The 16075-nt window shown below is 48.1% G+C and overlaps 1 protein-coding gene across 2 annotated transcripts in view; it reads right to left on the bottom strand.

Moving 5' to 3' along the window:
- Positions 1–16075, bottom strand: part of LOC138300865 (RNA exonuclease 1 homolog) — a 1124016-nt gene that overhangs the window by 90648 nt on the left and 1017293 nt on the right. For both annotated transcript variants that reach the window (XM_069240707.1, XM_069240715.1), the window contains exon 14: positions 5486–5624. In XM_069240707.1, the coding sequence (XP_069096808.1) occupies positions 5486–5624 (139 nt within the window). The remainder of the gene's footprint in view (positions 1–5485; positions 5625–16075) is intronic.

Below are 16075 nucleotides of genomic sequence, written 5' to 3'. Positions count from 1 at the left end.
ATTTAACCTTTTTCAGGAAGAAGTTGAGGACGCAGGTCTCAGATACGACGAAGGCCTGTGTCCTTCTTGGGCACCAGAAAGTAGGGAGAATAACAACCGCAATCTACTTCTGATGCCTGAACCCTCTCTACAGTCAGATGTTACTGACCTCCAGTGGTTCAGGTAATGGCCTAGCTTACCCTTCCACTGGATGCTCATGACGGTCAAAGGGCAAACTAAAGAGGTTTGGAGGCTGCAGAAGGCGGGGGAGTGTGACTGGCCCATCTTCTGGCTATCTGTCCCACGTAGCCTGTAGGAACCTTGTCCTCAGCCATAAAAGGATTGCCAAGCCTGTTGGCAGTGGTAGCTGGGAGTGTAGAGATGTGATCGGAAGCCCCTTACTTGGCCATGAAAGAGGCAGAATGCTGCCTGGGGTTGGCAAGAGGCCATGAAAAAGTCCAAGGACCTTTGCTGTAGTTCTGCTGTTCTTGAAGCGCTCCAGCATCAAGTCTGCCTTCTCTATAAACAGACAGAAGCCATCAAAGGGCATGCCCCATGATGGCTCCTGACAGAATATCGAATGGACGATGAGTAGCCTTGTAGTGTAGCCATTTTTTATATAGCTTTTTGCACGTTTGCTTCATGCATTAGGCCTTTGTGCACTATATCCTAGATGCATTTTATTTCTTTGCTCACAGCATCGGGCCTCTGTGCACTTTGCTCTAGATGCATTTTATTCAGCTTCGTACTGTTATTTTTTCAATAGCCAGTTCTACGGTCTTGTTTTATTTTCTTATATCACACTGTTTAGCCTACTTCAGCACCAGAGTTCTCAATAACACATTCTCGCTCACTCTGTGCTTCAGTCAAGGACACAGTCTGGTACACTGCCGATAGACGTGGTAGGAGTTTAGTCTTTGGTTTGTAGACGATACACATTCTTACGTAGGGACGTTTTGTTACCACATCAACATGTTAGTTATAAAACCACTTCCTAGTCTTAATACACCTAAGAGGGAGATTCCGACCAGGGAAGCACAACTAGACGCTGACTGCCCTGTTGCAGATGCTGATCTGGATCACAGGCCTTTGCTCAGGTATGAGGGTTGATGTCTTCCCAGGGAATCTGAAAGGCAAGCTTAGAGCTTAACATGCTGTGCTCGAAATAAACGTACTTAGAGTGAACGTAATCTATTAACACTATGATAGCGTTATTCTTATGTTTCACTCTCCTCGTGACTATTTCAATCCTACTGTGTTGTATGGTTCTGGTTATTGCGGCTCACGCCTTATTATCTAAAATGCAGTCGTTTTATTAAATCAATCTATAAAACTTAAACTGCCTTTGTCATTTGCATATTAGATCTTATTGTATATGAGAGAGCTGGTTGGGATCTGAGCGACCACGACTTCCCTGAGAAGTTCTAAAGATGTCATGCGCTCAGTTGCCCAATCATCCCTTCCCCTTGGGAGGAATGAGGCACTGCTAGTTAGCCGGAGCAAAACCGGATTGAAGGTGACAGGGGTCCTTCTTAGTGGGTCAGACTTAGTCCCCCACACCAGGAACGACTCTGCTACCTAGAAATCCAGTAGTCTCATTTAGGATAATGAGAGCCAACGCGACAGCCTCAACTGAATTTAGAAAAGCTCCAATCTTCCCGTTCAAATTCACATTTTTTATATGAGTTTGTGAATTAAATACAATATTTCATTATTTGTCTATTTGTTTGATAAATGCTTATTCTGTATTTTTGTATTGTTTTGCGGTTCGAAAGATTGAAAAATATTTAGGCTGGGGTCAAAGGCTTTGAGTAACTACTCAGTGTTGGTCCCTGGATTACAATATTGATTCAGCTGGACTTCCCAGCTTCTAGTAATGCTTAAGTAGGGGCCCACAACTGCGCTACACAGTCAACTCCAACCAGTAGCATGTAATGGTGGAGAAGTGCAATGAGGGGACTAAGGGATGAAACAAAGGGTTGGTGTCCCATATCAGGAGCATATATGTTCACTAATGCTACATCCCTGCCAGAAATACATAACGACCATCAGGTTCTATGAGCTCTATCTGTGGTAGGGATAGGGTCTCATGGAGGCTCCATATCAGTACCTTTCTTGCAAATGCAAATAATACATGGTAGCATACATTTTTACCCTCCAGAAGCAAACGCCCCTCTTTTATTGAATGAGTCTCCTGAAGGAAGGCTATGCTGGCTTTCCACCTTTTAAGATATACTTGGACCTTATGTCTCTTGGAAGGGGCATTAAGCTCCCTAACATTCCAAGTGATCACCCCAATAACTGAGTTGGTACTAGACAAGTTAATGACTCATTGGGTAATCCCACAACCCACTTCACCCAGACTGTGTCCCCATTAGTGTGAATTGTAAACGTAAAAAGAAAATGCAGTTCATACAGTGTAAATTTAATGTAGAACAGAAACAAACAATTCCCCTCACAATGGGGGAATTTTAACAATAACATACCCCAAATGTTATGCCAGACAGTTGTGCCACCCAGTACTGTCCAAACACTGAACTAGGACGTAAATTATCCAGTGAGATCTTGAACGACCAACACTTGAGGTTAGGGAGGGGGGAGAACTCACATAGAACTCACATATAGATCGGAGTTCTTCCCACCCAATCCCAGGGATAAGAGTAGGTGGTGAGAGCAATCGCTCACTGTGAGGGAGACTGGTAGATTCAAACCCCTTCCTAGCTCCTGGAGTTGGAGCCAGGGACACTGTCCATTCCAGAGCCAGTGTCATTGCCAGAGGAGGCTTCATCTATCTGTTTCTCTCGGTTGTGCCCCATCTAAGCAGCAGTGGCCAGAGCCTAGTCCCTGCCGCGCCAGGGTCTAACATTGAGATGGCTGCGTGACACATCATCTTCTGGAGCAGGGGTACTTGTGATGTTGAGGCGCAGGCAATTCACCTCAGTGGTCAACTGAACCCCAGCATCATAGGCATCAAGCCATTACCATGCCGCTGGAGTGTCAAAGAATATAACTTTGCAGTCCTGTTGGATGCAGAGATTGTCTGGGAAGAATAAGGCGCAGGAAACAAGTTGTAAAAGCTTCCTCATGGCTGTATGGAGCTAAGCCCTTAGCATTTGGACTGCTTCTGTAAAATCTGCAGTCTCTGAACTGTAGGAATCAGGACAACACATGACTGCGTGGAGGGGTTCTGGTACTCTGAGTTCACTCAAGAGCATATAACTTAGATAAGCCTTCTGGGGCAACCACTCCTGTAGCCAAGTCCTCTAGGAAGGAAAGCATGAAATCCCCCTCAAAGCACTTGGAGAAGCAGACTAACATTGTTGTGTTGTGTCGTGCCCTGCAGCCCCCCCGTCTTGGATTCTGGCCTCCAATTTTCAGATGACTGAACATGTCAGGAAGCATGGTAGAGGGGTCTTTCATGGTAGGAACCAGATCTCCTACTGCAGTCTCAACAGTATGAAATTACATTTTCCTACGATCATCATGGAGTAGAGTGAGATCCACCACCACCAAGGAGTCTATTTCAGCTTCCAACGCCTCTCTAGTGAAGTGGTCAGCTAGGATAGTGTCCACCCAGAGGTGGTGTGTTAGGATTTCTCATTGTAGAAGGTATCAGGGGTCCTCGTTGAGTTTATGGGGGCACCCCTTAGTAGGAGAAGCAGTAGTTTGTAGGTGTCCCACAGACCGGCTACTCTACAGTTGCAGAATAGGTGAGATCAAGCTATCATCGGGGCTAAGGTTGCATGTACATGAGCGTTCGCATTCACCGGGTGACCAGCATCGAGAACAGGAGGCACATTAGGGTAGGCCCAAACCGTCCACCAGAGTAGGCCAAACTCATTAAATCTGAGCAAGGAGCGATAGGATCCAAGAAGCAGAGTGCCCCTCTAAAGACCTTCGGGAGTGGCATTTCACAACAGTCAGAGAGAAACCTATGCTTAACTAGCAGATGCCAGGGGGCTTTCCGTCTCATGAAGCCAGTACGCAAACCGCCCCCTCAAGCAGATGTCATGGTGCGGTTCTGCTATGTACTTTGGAGCTCCACCCCATCACTCAGCATGGCCCCTACCAGGACACCACATCTATTCCCGCAGCAGATTGGTGGCACAGATCAAAAATTGTTAGGAAGGTCCCGAAAGGCTCACCAAAGTCCAAATACGGTAGTGTATGTCAGGCATCTACCATTCACTTTGTTGGGGTGGGAGGGTAGGGTTTGTGGAGATGAGCATGTGCTGCTGTTCTGCAGTAATGCTAGCAACAGGGGCTCATGTGGCATTAGCAATGGTCATACCCAGCCCTATCTTCCTTCCAGAGTATGCCGCCATAGAGCACTAGCTGACCATGACCGAATCAATCCAAGGAGCAGTGACAAGGTCAGGCAGTCCAACCAGGAACAGTTGCAGCCTTCTACCGAGTCTCTGCCCGTGGGCGCAGTAATTTTGTCTGTCACTCCACCCGCAAGGCTGACCCTGTTCAGTAGGCCACTACGAGGGAGCGCCACTTAGGAGCGATGTTGTACAACGGCAGGGGCATCTCATATGCGGTGCCACACAGCCACCGTCCTTTTCAGCCTCCGTCTGGGAATCACACGCCATCAGCCAGTCTCTGCGTCCCCCTACTACGTTAAGATATGTCAGGCCTCTGGCTGCATTGAGATATGGGTTTTCCGAGGTGGTTCCCTGTCACTGTATTGCTGCAGGGTGGTCTTCATCCTACCAGAGCTGGCCCCTTCAGCAGGCTCACAGTAAACACACCCATGGCTGCAAGAGGAGCTCCACAGAGCAGCTATTCACACCAAGGTGGTTGGTTCTGCCTCCTCAGTCTGTGCACATTGTTGGAGTGTCCTTATCCCTTGCTGGGTTTTTGGGTCTTTACTACATTTTGATCATCAACGAAAGTTGTAGTTTAAATACTGATGTTAATTTTATTATAACTGTGGTCATTAAATGTGCATTGTTTGTCTAGACTACATGTTTATGATTAACATAACTTTGATGTTAAGTATTTATGGGTTGTGACAACAAATTTTTAGCAAAAATTATTCTGAAAAAGAGGTGCTTAGACATGGGCATTCAATAATGATTTTATTTATATTAAAATATATAAACCTGGAAACAGCTGAAACCCAATTAAGATTCTCAGATAATAAGGTAACTTGGATGTTGGACAAGAAAATAATGATTATTTGGCATATATTGGCAAAAAAAGAAACAAAAAAAAAGGCAAACTTGCTAATGCCAGGACTATTGTCTTTATCAATGACGGTTATTCTATGCACATTTGTAGAGTGCACAGCTATCCTAGGGCATACCAGCACTGACATCATACAACGCAGACTACATAAGTGATATTTAGAAATCTCTCTGCTCAGTGCAAAGTCCCTAAAAATGATATACCTCCCAAGCATTACTATCATTAGTAATAAAAACATGTTCACATCAAATATAAATTAAGAAAATGATCACCATAAGTTTAATGATGTAAGAGCAATAAAGATGATTAGTACCTTTAGAGCAAAGAGATCGTTTTCTAAGCTGTGTCCAATCAAAATGGTGTCCGAACTTATCAAGTTTAGCATTATAGCTTGTACATCCCGAATTGTTGTAGTTACATTCTTTAGGTCATCTTCTGTTACCCCAGAAAATCTACAACAGATTTGAGAAGACAAGTGAAAAATGCACGTCATTAAAACAAACAGCAGACAAATTAAACTTCAGAAGCAGTGTGGCAAGTAGACTTACATGCTTATTGACCATCTAGAACACATTTCCACTCAATACAATCCATAGACAATATAAAATATACACAATGGCAAGCATTTATGAATATGCAGCTTTAACATTTTATCAGCAATAGGAAAGGTGGTGTGTTCCGCAAGGTGGCTGACAGCAAGTAAATCCCCAAGGTTTTCGGAGAACCGGTGATAATCCAGTTCTATCGTGAACCAGGCATCATTGTCCACTAAAACTAATGGAGTGCTTACAGCAAATGGCTACACATTGATTACGCATGTTCAGCAGCATGTTGGGTGATCCCAAAAGATGTCCTCGGACCTCTGGAAAATGCTGATGTTCTGTTGGTGCTTCGGCATGGAACAACGGGTGAACTGCCTTGTGGCACATGATCCATAGTCTATGTATGAGACAACAAATAGCTAACCAGGAGCCAACTAACGAGTCAATATGACAGTGGAGAGCAACGTAGGAAAACTGGAGCCCGAGTGGTGGCCTCCACCATGCCGGCCAGATTAGCTGGGGCTGCAACCCACCTGGTAGGTAGATTGCCACGTATGTAAAGGCTTAGCTGTGCACCAAAATGAGAGTTCAGAGTGCATAATGCGGGGAACAGAGGGGGCAGGGGTATCTATTTTGGTGTCATCTAGAATCATGGTGGCAAGTCCCATGGGAGACACAGCTCTGGCAAGGCTCAGGAGAATGCCAGTCTTCAAGGCACAAGCAAACACTTAGAAGGCTGCCATGCACTGGTCAATCCACTATTATGCCAAGGCAGAGAGAAGTTAGTGACATGGCTTTTCACACTTGTTCGACACTAATCACATTCACCACTATTCATGGACATAGTTAGCTGCCCCTATCACTCCCTGTAGGAGGCTGGCCCTCTATGTAGTGTGCAAAACTAGGCAACCACACGGTTTCCAGAGGTAAAAATTATATCACCTAATGCTCCAATTTTTACGGTAGCTGGTCAAGCAGTTAGGCTAATCCAGGAGCTAAGCATTTGTTTACTCACAAATATCAATCATGCACCACACACACTAAATGAATAACAAGACCAGAATTTATAAAAAATACTTCAGACTTTCATATCATTTCAAGACCAAAATGGTTAAGATGCATTAAGTACTTTTTGAGTTATGATTTTTCAAAGTTTTAATAAAGTTAGTCTTTCTGTTCTTCATTCCGCACACAGAAATCAATGGAAGGTCACCTAGAAAAATGCATATAAAATCACACAGGTGAATTACCAGTCTCTTCTTTTGCAGGGTGGTAGATGAGGTAGGTGGGCACACTGGACCAGCTGCAGAGTCTCTGGTGGCTCCCGGATCCAGCATGAGCAGTGCTGGAAAGTCTCTTGGCCCAGGCACAGGGCCACTTGGAGGGGCCAACTGGAAAAGGAGCTGGTTTGCAGTTTTAAAGGTGGTGCCTTTGGGTCACCTTGGGCTGTCAAGGTCTGGGGGTTAGGGACTCGTGGCACACAGCTGGTTCTGCGATGCAGGGTTTAGGGTGGCCGGATGCACGGCAAATTGGAGGTCTTGGAGGCTGTGTGAAATGGAACTCTTTGGAGCTGGAGGTAAGTCTTTGTCTGGGGGCCTTGCAGGACGAGGAGGGTGCTCTGGTGGGAGGTCCGGGGTGTTCCTGAAGTCCTTCGAATGGGGCTTCCTCCTGTTCCAGCTGCAGCTCTGGGTGAGCTGTTTTTGCTGTTATCTTACATGCACCGACCAGTACCTGGGTTATTGGCACAACTCTGCCACGGGAGGGCACAGTGCCACCAAAGGTGGCAAACTTGTAGCTCTCGTCCGGGCTGTTGTCAGGTCCAGCTGTGACTTCCAGTTGCGGAAATATTGTCTGGTCGGTGAAGTGACCCTCACCGGTTTGCTGGTTCTTTGCGAAGCCTGGATGTTCTCTGGGTCTTTTGAGGTCGGTCCAGTGGTAAGCTCCTCTGTAGCGGTGATTGTCTGGACTCTGGTGCAGCAAGCAGGGGTCCTGGAGCTTCTTCTGGTGCAGCAGGTCCTCGGTTCTTGAGCTGTAGGGTTCTTTGGTGCGGACCTTTCTTCCTGATGAATCTGATTTCTTGTCTAGGGGATCCCACTAAATACTGACTTTAGTGGGAGTTTCAGGGGAAAACTGGTAGTGTTCAATGGGACACTTACCCTTGGGTGGGTACACACACTACAGTGACTACGTCCTGTGGGAAGGGTCTCTACCCTAAACCTTATTGTCTATTTTTCTGCCATCCAACATGCAAGCCCCTAGGGGTGGTGCATGCTCAGTGAGATCCCTCCTCCTACCCTTTGTGTGGTTTCCTGTCTTTGCTCCTGCCTAAAGTGGTGGGTTGACAAAGGGGGAAGCCATCTAATCCTAGCAGCAGGCCTGGGGGCTTGGGTTTCAAGGGCAGTAGCCCTTTGAAGCTCACCGCCAGGGGAAGGCACATTCCTGAGGGAGGAGGTGTTAGCACCTCCACCCAGCAAGGGCATTGTTTCACAAACTGGAGAGACAGGGCTCTATCCCCAACGTTTGTGTATTGGCTGTCTGGAGGTGGAATGCTGGATGGACCCAGTCAGCAACCATGCCAGTTAGGTTAGCTTTTGCAGAGGGCACCTCTGCGGAGAACCCTGGTGACATTTAGGAATAAATCCAATACTGGTACCAGTTTGGATTTATCTTCCTGAGTTGTTTGATACCAAACAACCCGTGGTGCAGAGTGGCCATCATGTAGCTGGGAAACTCGTATCCGACTGGTGTCCAGTACATGTACTTAAAATGGCTGCTCTGTCCACTCACTATGTCCCAGGTTTCGCAAGGACACAGTGGGGGCATACTGCTCATGCAACCATGCCCTCGCATAAAGTATGGTGCACCCTGCCTGCCATGGTTGTAATGAGGGCCTGCGATTGGTGCGCCAGAGCAAAGAACGGGAAGGAGGAATCCCTGTCCCTAGAAATCAGTGCCCAAGTGGGAAGGATGGGTGGGTCGGTAAGGAATCTACAACTAGAATATGTCTCTACCAGATATTTTGTTACCGAAGGTAAGTAACTTGTACATCTGATAGAGACTTTGAGTTGCAGATTCCTTACCTTAGAATAGATACCCAAGCAATTCCATCCACGGAGGTGGTCTGCGAACCAAGATCAAACTAGAAAGTCCTGCAGGACCGAACAACCAAAGTAGCCGTCCTGACGGTCCAGGCTGTAATGTTTAGCAAACGTGTGCAGGTATGCCCACATAGCTGTCTGGCAGATATCCAGGACAGGAACTCCGCATACTAACGCAGAGGAAGCAGCAGTTGCTCTGGTTAAATGAGCGTGCAAGCCCTCAGGGGGTTGCTTCTTGGCAAAGCATAGCACATCTTGAGGCAAAGATGGTAGGTTTTGCACTGCCTTCCCTTTCTTTGCACCCACATACCCGACAGAGTTGATCGTCCATCCGGAAATCTTTAGTACAATTTAGAGAGAACGCCAACGTTTTTTTTGGGTCCAGATGGTGGAGTCTCTCCTCCTCATGAGAAGGATGCGGGGGTGCGTAAAAACAAGGCAAGGGGATGGACTGGTCTGCATGAAAAGGCGTAACAACCTTGGGAAAGAAGGAAGCTTTAGTGTGCAACACCACTTTGTCAGGGTGCACAGACAAGAATGGAGGCGTGGAGGAAAGAGCCTGAAGCTCACTCACTCCATGAGCAGAAGTGATGGCAACAAAAAAAACAGTCTTGAAAGTCATAAAGGGCAAATGTGCATCGGCTCAAAAGGAGTACACATTAAGTAGGTAAGGACAAGATTGAGGTCCCACTGAGGCATGATAGAGTGGGAGGAAATAAATTAGTGAGACCTTTAAGGAATCTATTAACAACAGGAGATTTAAAGAGTGAGGGCTAATCAGGTGGCCTGAGAAAGGCCGAAATGGCCGATAAATACCCTTTATGAGTGCCCACAGCAGAGCCCTGCTGGGCCAAAGAAAGAACGAACAAAAGAACCTGAGCTAGAGGAGCAGAGGGGAGGGAAACAACAAATTTGTTGGTAAACCATGTGTAGGAAAATGGCTCCTTGTTGCAGTTACCCCCCACTTTTTGCTTGATATTGATGCGGACTTGAGTGTGCATGGATCCTGCTAACCAGGCCTCAGCACCAGTGTTCTTTCACTAAAAATGAACCATTGTTTCCACAATTGGAACACCCCTGGCACACAGATTAGTCCTTGTTAAAGGTAACTGTGGTACCAAGGGCCCTGTGACCAGGGATTGGTCCCTAAGGGCTGTATTGTGAGAAAGTAGCCTCTTTCTAGCATGGTTACCCCCACTTTTAGCCTGTGAGTGTGTGTGTCAATGTGTTTTTACTGTGTCACTGGGATATTGCTAGCCAGGACCCCAGTGCTCATAGTTTGTGGCCTAATGTGCGTGTTATCAGTACTGCTTAACTGTGTGTCACTGAGTCTCTGCTTACCAGAACCTCAGTGCTTATGCTCTCTCTGCTTTTAAATTTGTCACTATAGGCTAGTGACTTCATTTACCAATTTCAATTGGCACACTGGACCCCCTTATAAGTCCCTAGTATATGGTACCTAGGTACCCACGGCATTGGGGTTCCAGGAGATCCTATTGGCTGCAGCATTTCTTTTGCCACCCATAAGGAGCTCAGACAAGCCCTTCCACAGGCCTGCCATTGCAGCCTGCGTGAAATAGTGCACACACTATTTCACAGCCATTTTCACTGCACTTAAGTAACTTATAAGTCACCTATATGTCTAACCTTCATTTACTGAAGGTTAGGTGCAAAGTTACTAAGTGTGAGGGCACCCTTGCACTAGCAAAGGTGCCTCCACATCGTTCAGGGACAATTCCCGGAACTTTGTGAGTGCGGGGACGCCATTACACGTGTGCACTACATATAGGTCAATACCTATATGTAGCTTCACAATGGTAACTCTGAATATGGCCATGTAAGGTGTCTAAGATCATGGAATTGTCCCACCATGCCAAATCTGGTATTGGGGAGCAAATTCCATGCATCCTGGGGGTTCCACCATGGACCCCCAGTACTGTCAAACCAGCTCTCTGAGGCTTGCAATGCAGCTACAGCTGATGCCATCTCACAGACAGGGTTCTGCCCTCCTGGAGTCTGAGCAGCACAGTCCCAGGAAGGCAGAACAAAGCATTTCCTTTGGGAGGAGGGTGTTACACCCTCTCCCTTTGGAAATAGGTGTAACAGGCTGGGGAGGGGCAACCTCCCCCAGCCTCTGGGTACAGATGGTGCCCTCCTTGCATAAGACAGTCCTACAGCGGTTCAGGGACCCCCCCAGGCCCTGCTCTGGTGCGAAAGTGGACAAAGGAAAGGGGAGTGACCACTCCCCTGTCCATCACCACCCAAGGGGTGGTGCCCAAAGCCCCTCCAGTGTGTCGCAGACTTCAGCCATCTTGTTTTCCAAGGTTTGGGAACCCTCTGGAGGCCTCTGAGTGGCCAGTGCCAGCAGGTGACGTCAGAGACCCCACCTGATAGGTCCATACCTGATAAGGTAGCCAATCCCCCTCTCAGGGCTATTTAGGGACTCTCCTGTGGGTTTCTCTTTGAATTCTACTTGCAAGTTTCCAGCAGGAATCCTCTGCAACTACTACTTCATTCTCTGACCTCGGATCAAATGCAGACTGCTCCAGGAACCGCTGTAACAGCAACAAAGTATCCAGAAGGGCTACTTTTCCTCTGCAACTTCAGCTCCAGCCAGCCAGCCGTGGCAACAGTTTCCACAGTGTACACGCTCTGGGGACTCCCTGTCTTCAACCTGCACCAAAAGGACCGAAGAAATCTCCAGTGGAGTGATGGAGTCACTTCCCTGCTCAAGCAGGCACCTTCTAAGTTGGCGACCAGTTCTCTTGGACTCCTCTCCTGGCGACGAGCATGCTCCTTGGAACACAGGTGGTGGACCCCTTCAACACAGACTGTTCGGAGGTCCTGCTGTCCCAATTTGGAAGCGGTAAGACCTTGCCTTCTCCGAGAACGACAGTCACTCCTGCGACGCTCAACTCGCTGTTCGGCGGCGTGGGACCTTCCTTTGTAGTGCTGCACCAACCACATTTTGATCCTCCTTTGTCCCCGTGTCCTGGGACTCCCGTGGATGCTATCTGGTGTTCTGAGGGCTCTCTGAAGTGCTGAGAGCCCCTCTTCCTCCTCACACAGAGTGAGGCCCCCTTGTCCCTCCTGGGTCCTGAGAGTGCCACTTTGCCACAAAACGCGACTTTGTTGGAACTAAGGCCTGTTGGACGAATCCAGCGCCAAAACTCGCCTGCATCCAACTTCTCTTTGTGGGACATCCAGTGCAACACGCAGAAACCTGCTGACAATCTTACTCTCCCAGTGATTCTCTACACACTACAGTTGTCTAGGGAAGAATTTGTGATTTGCATTCCACTTTTAGTATATGGTTTGTGTTTCCCCAAGACCTATTTTCTCCCATTGCATTCTATAGCATTTCCAATTGTTTGCACTATCCTATGTCTAAATACGTACCTTATTTTGATATCTAGTGCATATATTGTGTATATAATACTTATATCCAGAAGGAGTATTTCGTTTATGATATTTTTGCCCTTGTGTCACCCAAATAAACTACCTTTATTTTTGGTAACACTGAGCATTGTCTTTACTTGTGTTTAAGTACTGTGTAACTATAAGTGGCATTGCAAGAGCTTTGCATGTCTCCTAGTGCAGCCTAAGCTGCTCTGCTATAGCTATCTCTATCAGCCTAAGCTGCTAGAACACTACTACATTTCACTAATAAGGGATAACTGGACCTGGTATAAGGTGGAAGTACCCAAGGTACCCACTACAAACCAGGCCAGCCTCCTACATTCAGCATGTGTTGTGCCACCCTAAGGGACCCCTCAACTAACACATGCACAATGCCATTGCAGATTGTGTGTGTTGGTGGGAAAAAAAGGCAAAGTCGACATGGCATCCCCCTCACGGTGCATTGCACACCAAACACTGCCTGTGGCATATTTAAGTCACCCCTCTAGCATGCCTTAAAGCCATAAGACAGGGTGCGCTATACCACAGGTGAGGGCATAGCTGCATGAGCAATGTGCCCCTGCAGTGTCTAAGTCCATTCTTAGACATTGTAAGTACAGGGTGGCCATATTAAATATATGGTCTGGGAGTTTGTCAAAACGAACTCCACAGTTCCATAATGGCTACACTGAATACTGGGAAGTCTGGTATCAAACTTATCAGAATAATAAACCCACAATGATGCCAGTGCTGGATTTATTAAAAAACGCACACAGAGGGCATCTTAGAGATGTCCCCTGTATTTTACCCAATCCTTGTGCAGGACTGACTGGTCTGTGCCAGTCTGCCACTGAGAGACCAGTTTCTGACCCCCCCTAGGGTGAGAGCCTTTCTGCCCTCTGAGGCCAGAAACAAAGCCTGCACTGCGTGGAGGTGCTTCACTCCTCCCCTCTGCAGGAACTTTAACACCTAGCAGTGAGCCTCAAAGGCTCAGGCTTTGTGTTACAATGCCCAACAGCACTCCAGCTAGTGGAGATACCCGCCCCCCGGACACAGCCCTCCCTTTTGGCAGCAAGTCCGGGGAGATAATGAGAAAAACAAGCAGTCACACCCTCAGCCAGGTCCACCCCTAAGGTGACCAGAGCTGAAGTTACCCCCCTCCTTAGAAAATTCTCCATCTTGTTTTGGAGGATTTACCCAATAGGGATAGGGATGTGCTCCACTCCCCAAAGGGAGGGAGCACAAGGAGGGTGTAGCCACCCTCAAGGACTGTAGCCATTGGCTACTGCCCTGTGACTCTAACACACCCCTAAATTCAGTATTTAGGGGTGACCCTGAACTCAGGAAATCAGATTCCTGATGACCTGAACAAGGACTGCTGACCTGAAAACCCTGCAGAGAAGATGGAGACGACAACTGCTTTGGCCCCCGCCCTACCGGCCTGTCTCCTGATTCAAAGAACCTGCAACAGCGACGCATCCGGCGAGTCCAGTGACCTCTGCCGACTCAGAGGACTGCCATCCAAATCCAAAGGACCAAGAAACTCCCATGGACAGCGGCCCTGGCTAAAGCAACAAGAAGAAACCATCTTTAAAGGGACGCTCACCTCACTCCAGAAGTGTGAGTCCCCACCACTCTGCACCCGACGCCCCTGGCCCGTGTCCTGAGAAACCAATGCCGCAGAGGGGACCCCCCCGGTGACACCAACAACGTGTTCACCCTGAGCCGACCTTTTTGCACCCCCTACGACACCGCCTACAGAGGGAATCCTGAGGACCCCCCTGACCGCGACTGCCCGGTAACAAAGAAATTCAACGCCGTACAAAGCACTGCACCTGCAGCCCCCAGGCCCATGAAGAACCAACCACTGGTGCAGCAGTGACCAGCAGGTGGCCCTCAACCTTGCCCAGTTGGTGTCTGGCCCAAGAAGCCCCCCGTGCCCTGCCTGCAACGTATGAGTGACCCTCGGGTCCCTCCACTGATTTCTATACAAAACCCGATGCCTTGTTTGCCCACTGCACCCCACTGCCCCAGTGCCTCTGAGGGTGTATTTTGTGTGCCTGCTTGGGAAACCCCCAGTGCTCTACAGAACCCTCCTGGTCTTCTCCCAGAGGACGCAGGTACTTACCTGCTAGCAGACTGGAACCGGAGCACCCCTAGTCTCCATAGGCGCCTATGTTATTTGGGCCCCTCTTGGACTGCTGCACCTGGCCGGCCCTGGGTTGCTGGTGCAGGGTGTTTGGGGTTGACTAGAACTCCCCAACGGTGGGCTGCCTATGCCCCGGAGACGGAACTTTTAAGTGCTTTACTTACCTCAAAAACTAACCTGTACTTACCTCCCCCAGGAACTGTTGAATTTTGCAGTGTCCACTTTTAAAATAGCTTATTGCCATTTTATGCCAAACTCTGTACATTACGGTTTTAATTCAAAGCCCTATCTTTACCAATGCAAAGTACCTTACATTTAATGTACTTTCCTGCAATTTGACTCTTGTGGTTCTAAAATAAAGAAAATAATATTTTTCTATATAAAAGCCTATTGGCCTGGAGTTACGTCATTGAGTGTGTGTTCTCATTTATTGCCTGTGTGTGTACAACAAATACTTAACACTACCCTCTGATAAGCCTAACTGCTCGACCACACTATCACAAATAGAGCATTAGTATTATCTATTATTGCCTCTGTCAAGCCTCTTAGGGAACCCCTGGACTCTGTGCACACTATCTCTCACTTTGAGATAGAATATACAGAGCCAGCTTCCTACACCATGCCACAAATTTATGCCGACAGGCGTATACCGTTTTGGTGGAAGGACGCCTGGCTGCCAAGATAACATTGCAGACTTCAGGTGGAAGATCAAAAGGCGCCGTCTACTGCTGCTCAATCTCCACGCATAAAGGCACAGATTGGACAGGTTCGGGAGGAGAACCGCCCCCTGTTGCATGCTGCCCAGCAGCCTCAGAGTCCGTCTCACCAAAACCCAAGACAGAGGTTGGAAGATCGGAATCATAGCCTGAATATCTTGGACTTGCTTTTTGGGAGGATAAGCCCGAAACTGCACCGTGTCCAGAACAGCTCAGATGAAAGGGAGTGTCTGAGAGGGAGTCAGGCGTGACTTCGGCACGATGATAGTGAACCCCAGAGTGTGCAGGAGGCTTGCGGCAGTCTGAAGGCAGGAGACGACTTTGCAGGGCGAGTCTGCCTGTAACAGCCAGTCGTCGAGGTACGGGGAAGACTGAGACCCAGAACCTGAGCACATGAGCTGCAACCACCACCATCGCTTTTGTGAATACCCAAGGGGCGCTGGTAAGGCCGAAGGGGAGTACAGTAAACTGACAGTGCTTGTGACCTACCACGAATCGCAGGTAACGTCTGTGGGCAAGCAGGATGGGAATGTGGATATAAGCGTCCTGCAAGTCCAAAGCTACCATCCAGTCTCCTGGGTCTAAGGCAGACAGGATCTGACCCAGAGTGAACATTTTGAATTTCTCCTTCTTGAGGAAATAGTTGAGGTCCTGAAGGTCTAGGATAGGACGTAAGCCCTTGTCCTTTTTCGGCACCAGAAAGTAGCAGGAATAACAACCACAACCTACTTCTGGAATAGGGACATTCTCTATGGCTCCCTTGGAAAAGAGAGCTGCGACTTCCTGGCGGAAAAGTGCCAAATGATCCTCCGGAAGCTGGCTCACTGATGGAGGCATGGCTGTTGGGGAAGATTAGAAGGAAAGGGAATAGCTCTTTCAAACTATCTGCAAAACCCACCTGTCCGTAGTGATGGTTTGCCAGTGGGGCAGGTGATGGCGAATCCTGCCACAAACTGGATATGAGTGAGGAGACGGTCTAGCAGGGCTTGGATGCTGCAG

The sequence above is a fragment of the Pleurodeles waltl genome, chromosome 1_2 (genome assembly GCF_031143425.1).
Source record: "Pleurodeles waltl isolate 20211129_DDA chromosome 1_2, aPleWal1.hap1.20221129, whole genome shotgun sequence".
NCBI classification, from domain to species: domain Eukaryota; kingdom Metazoa; phylum Chordata; class Amphibia; order Caudata; family Salamandridae; genus Pleurodeles; species Pleurodeles waltl.
Note: the sequence above shows the minus strand (reverse complement) of the source record. Positions and strands in the feature narration are given on the sequence as shown.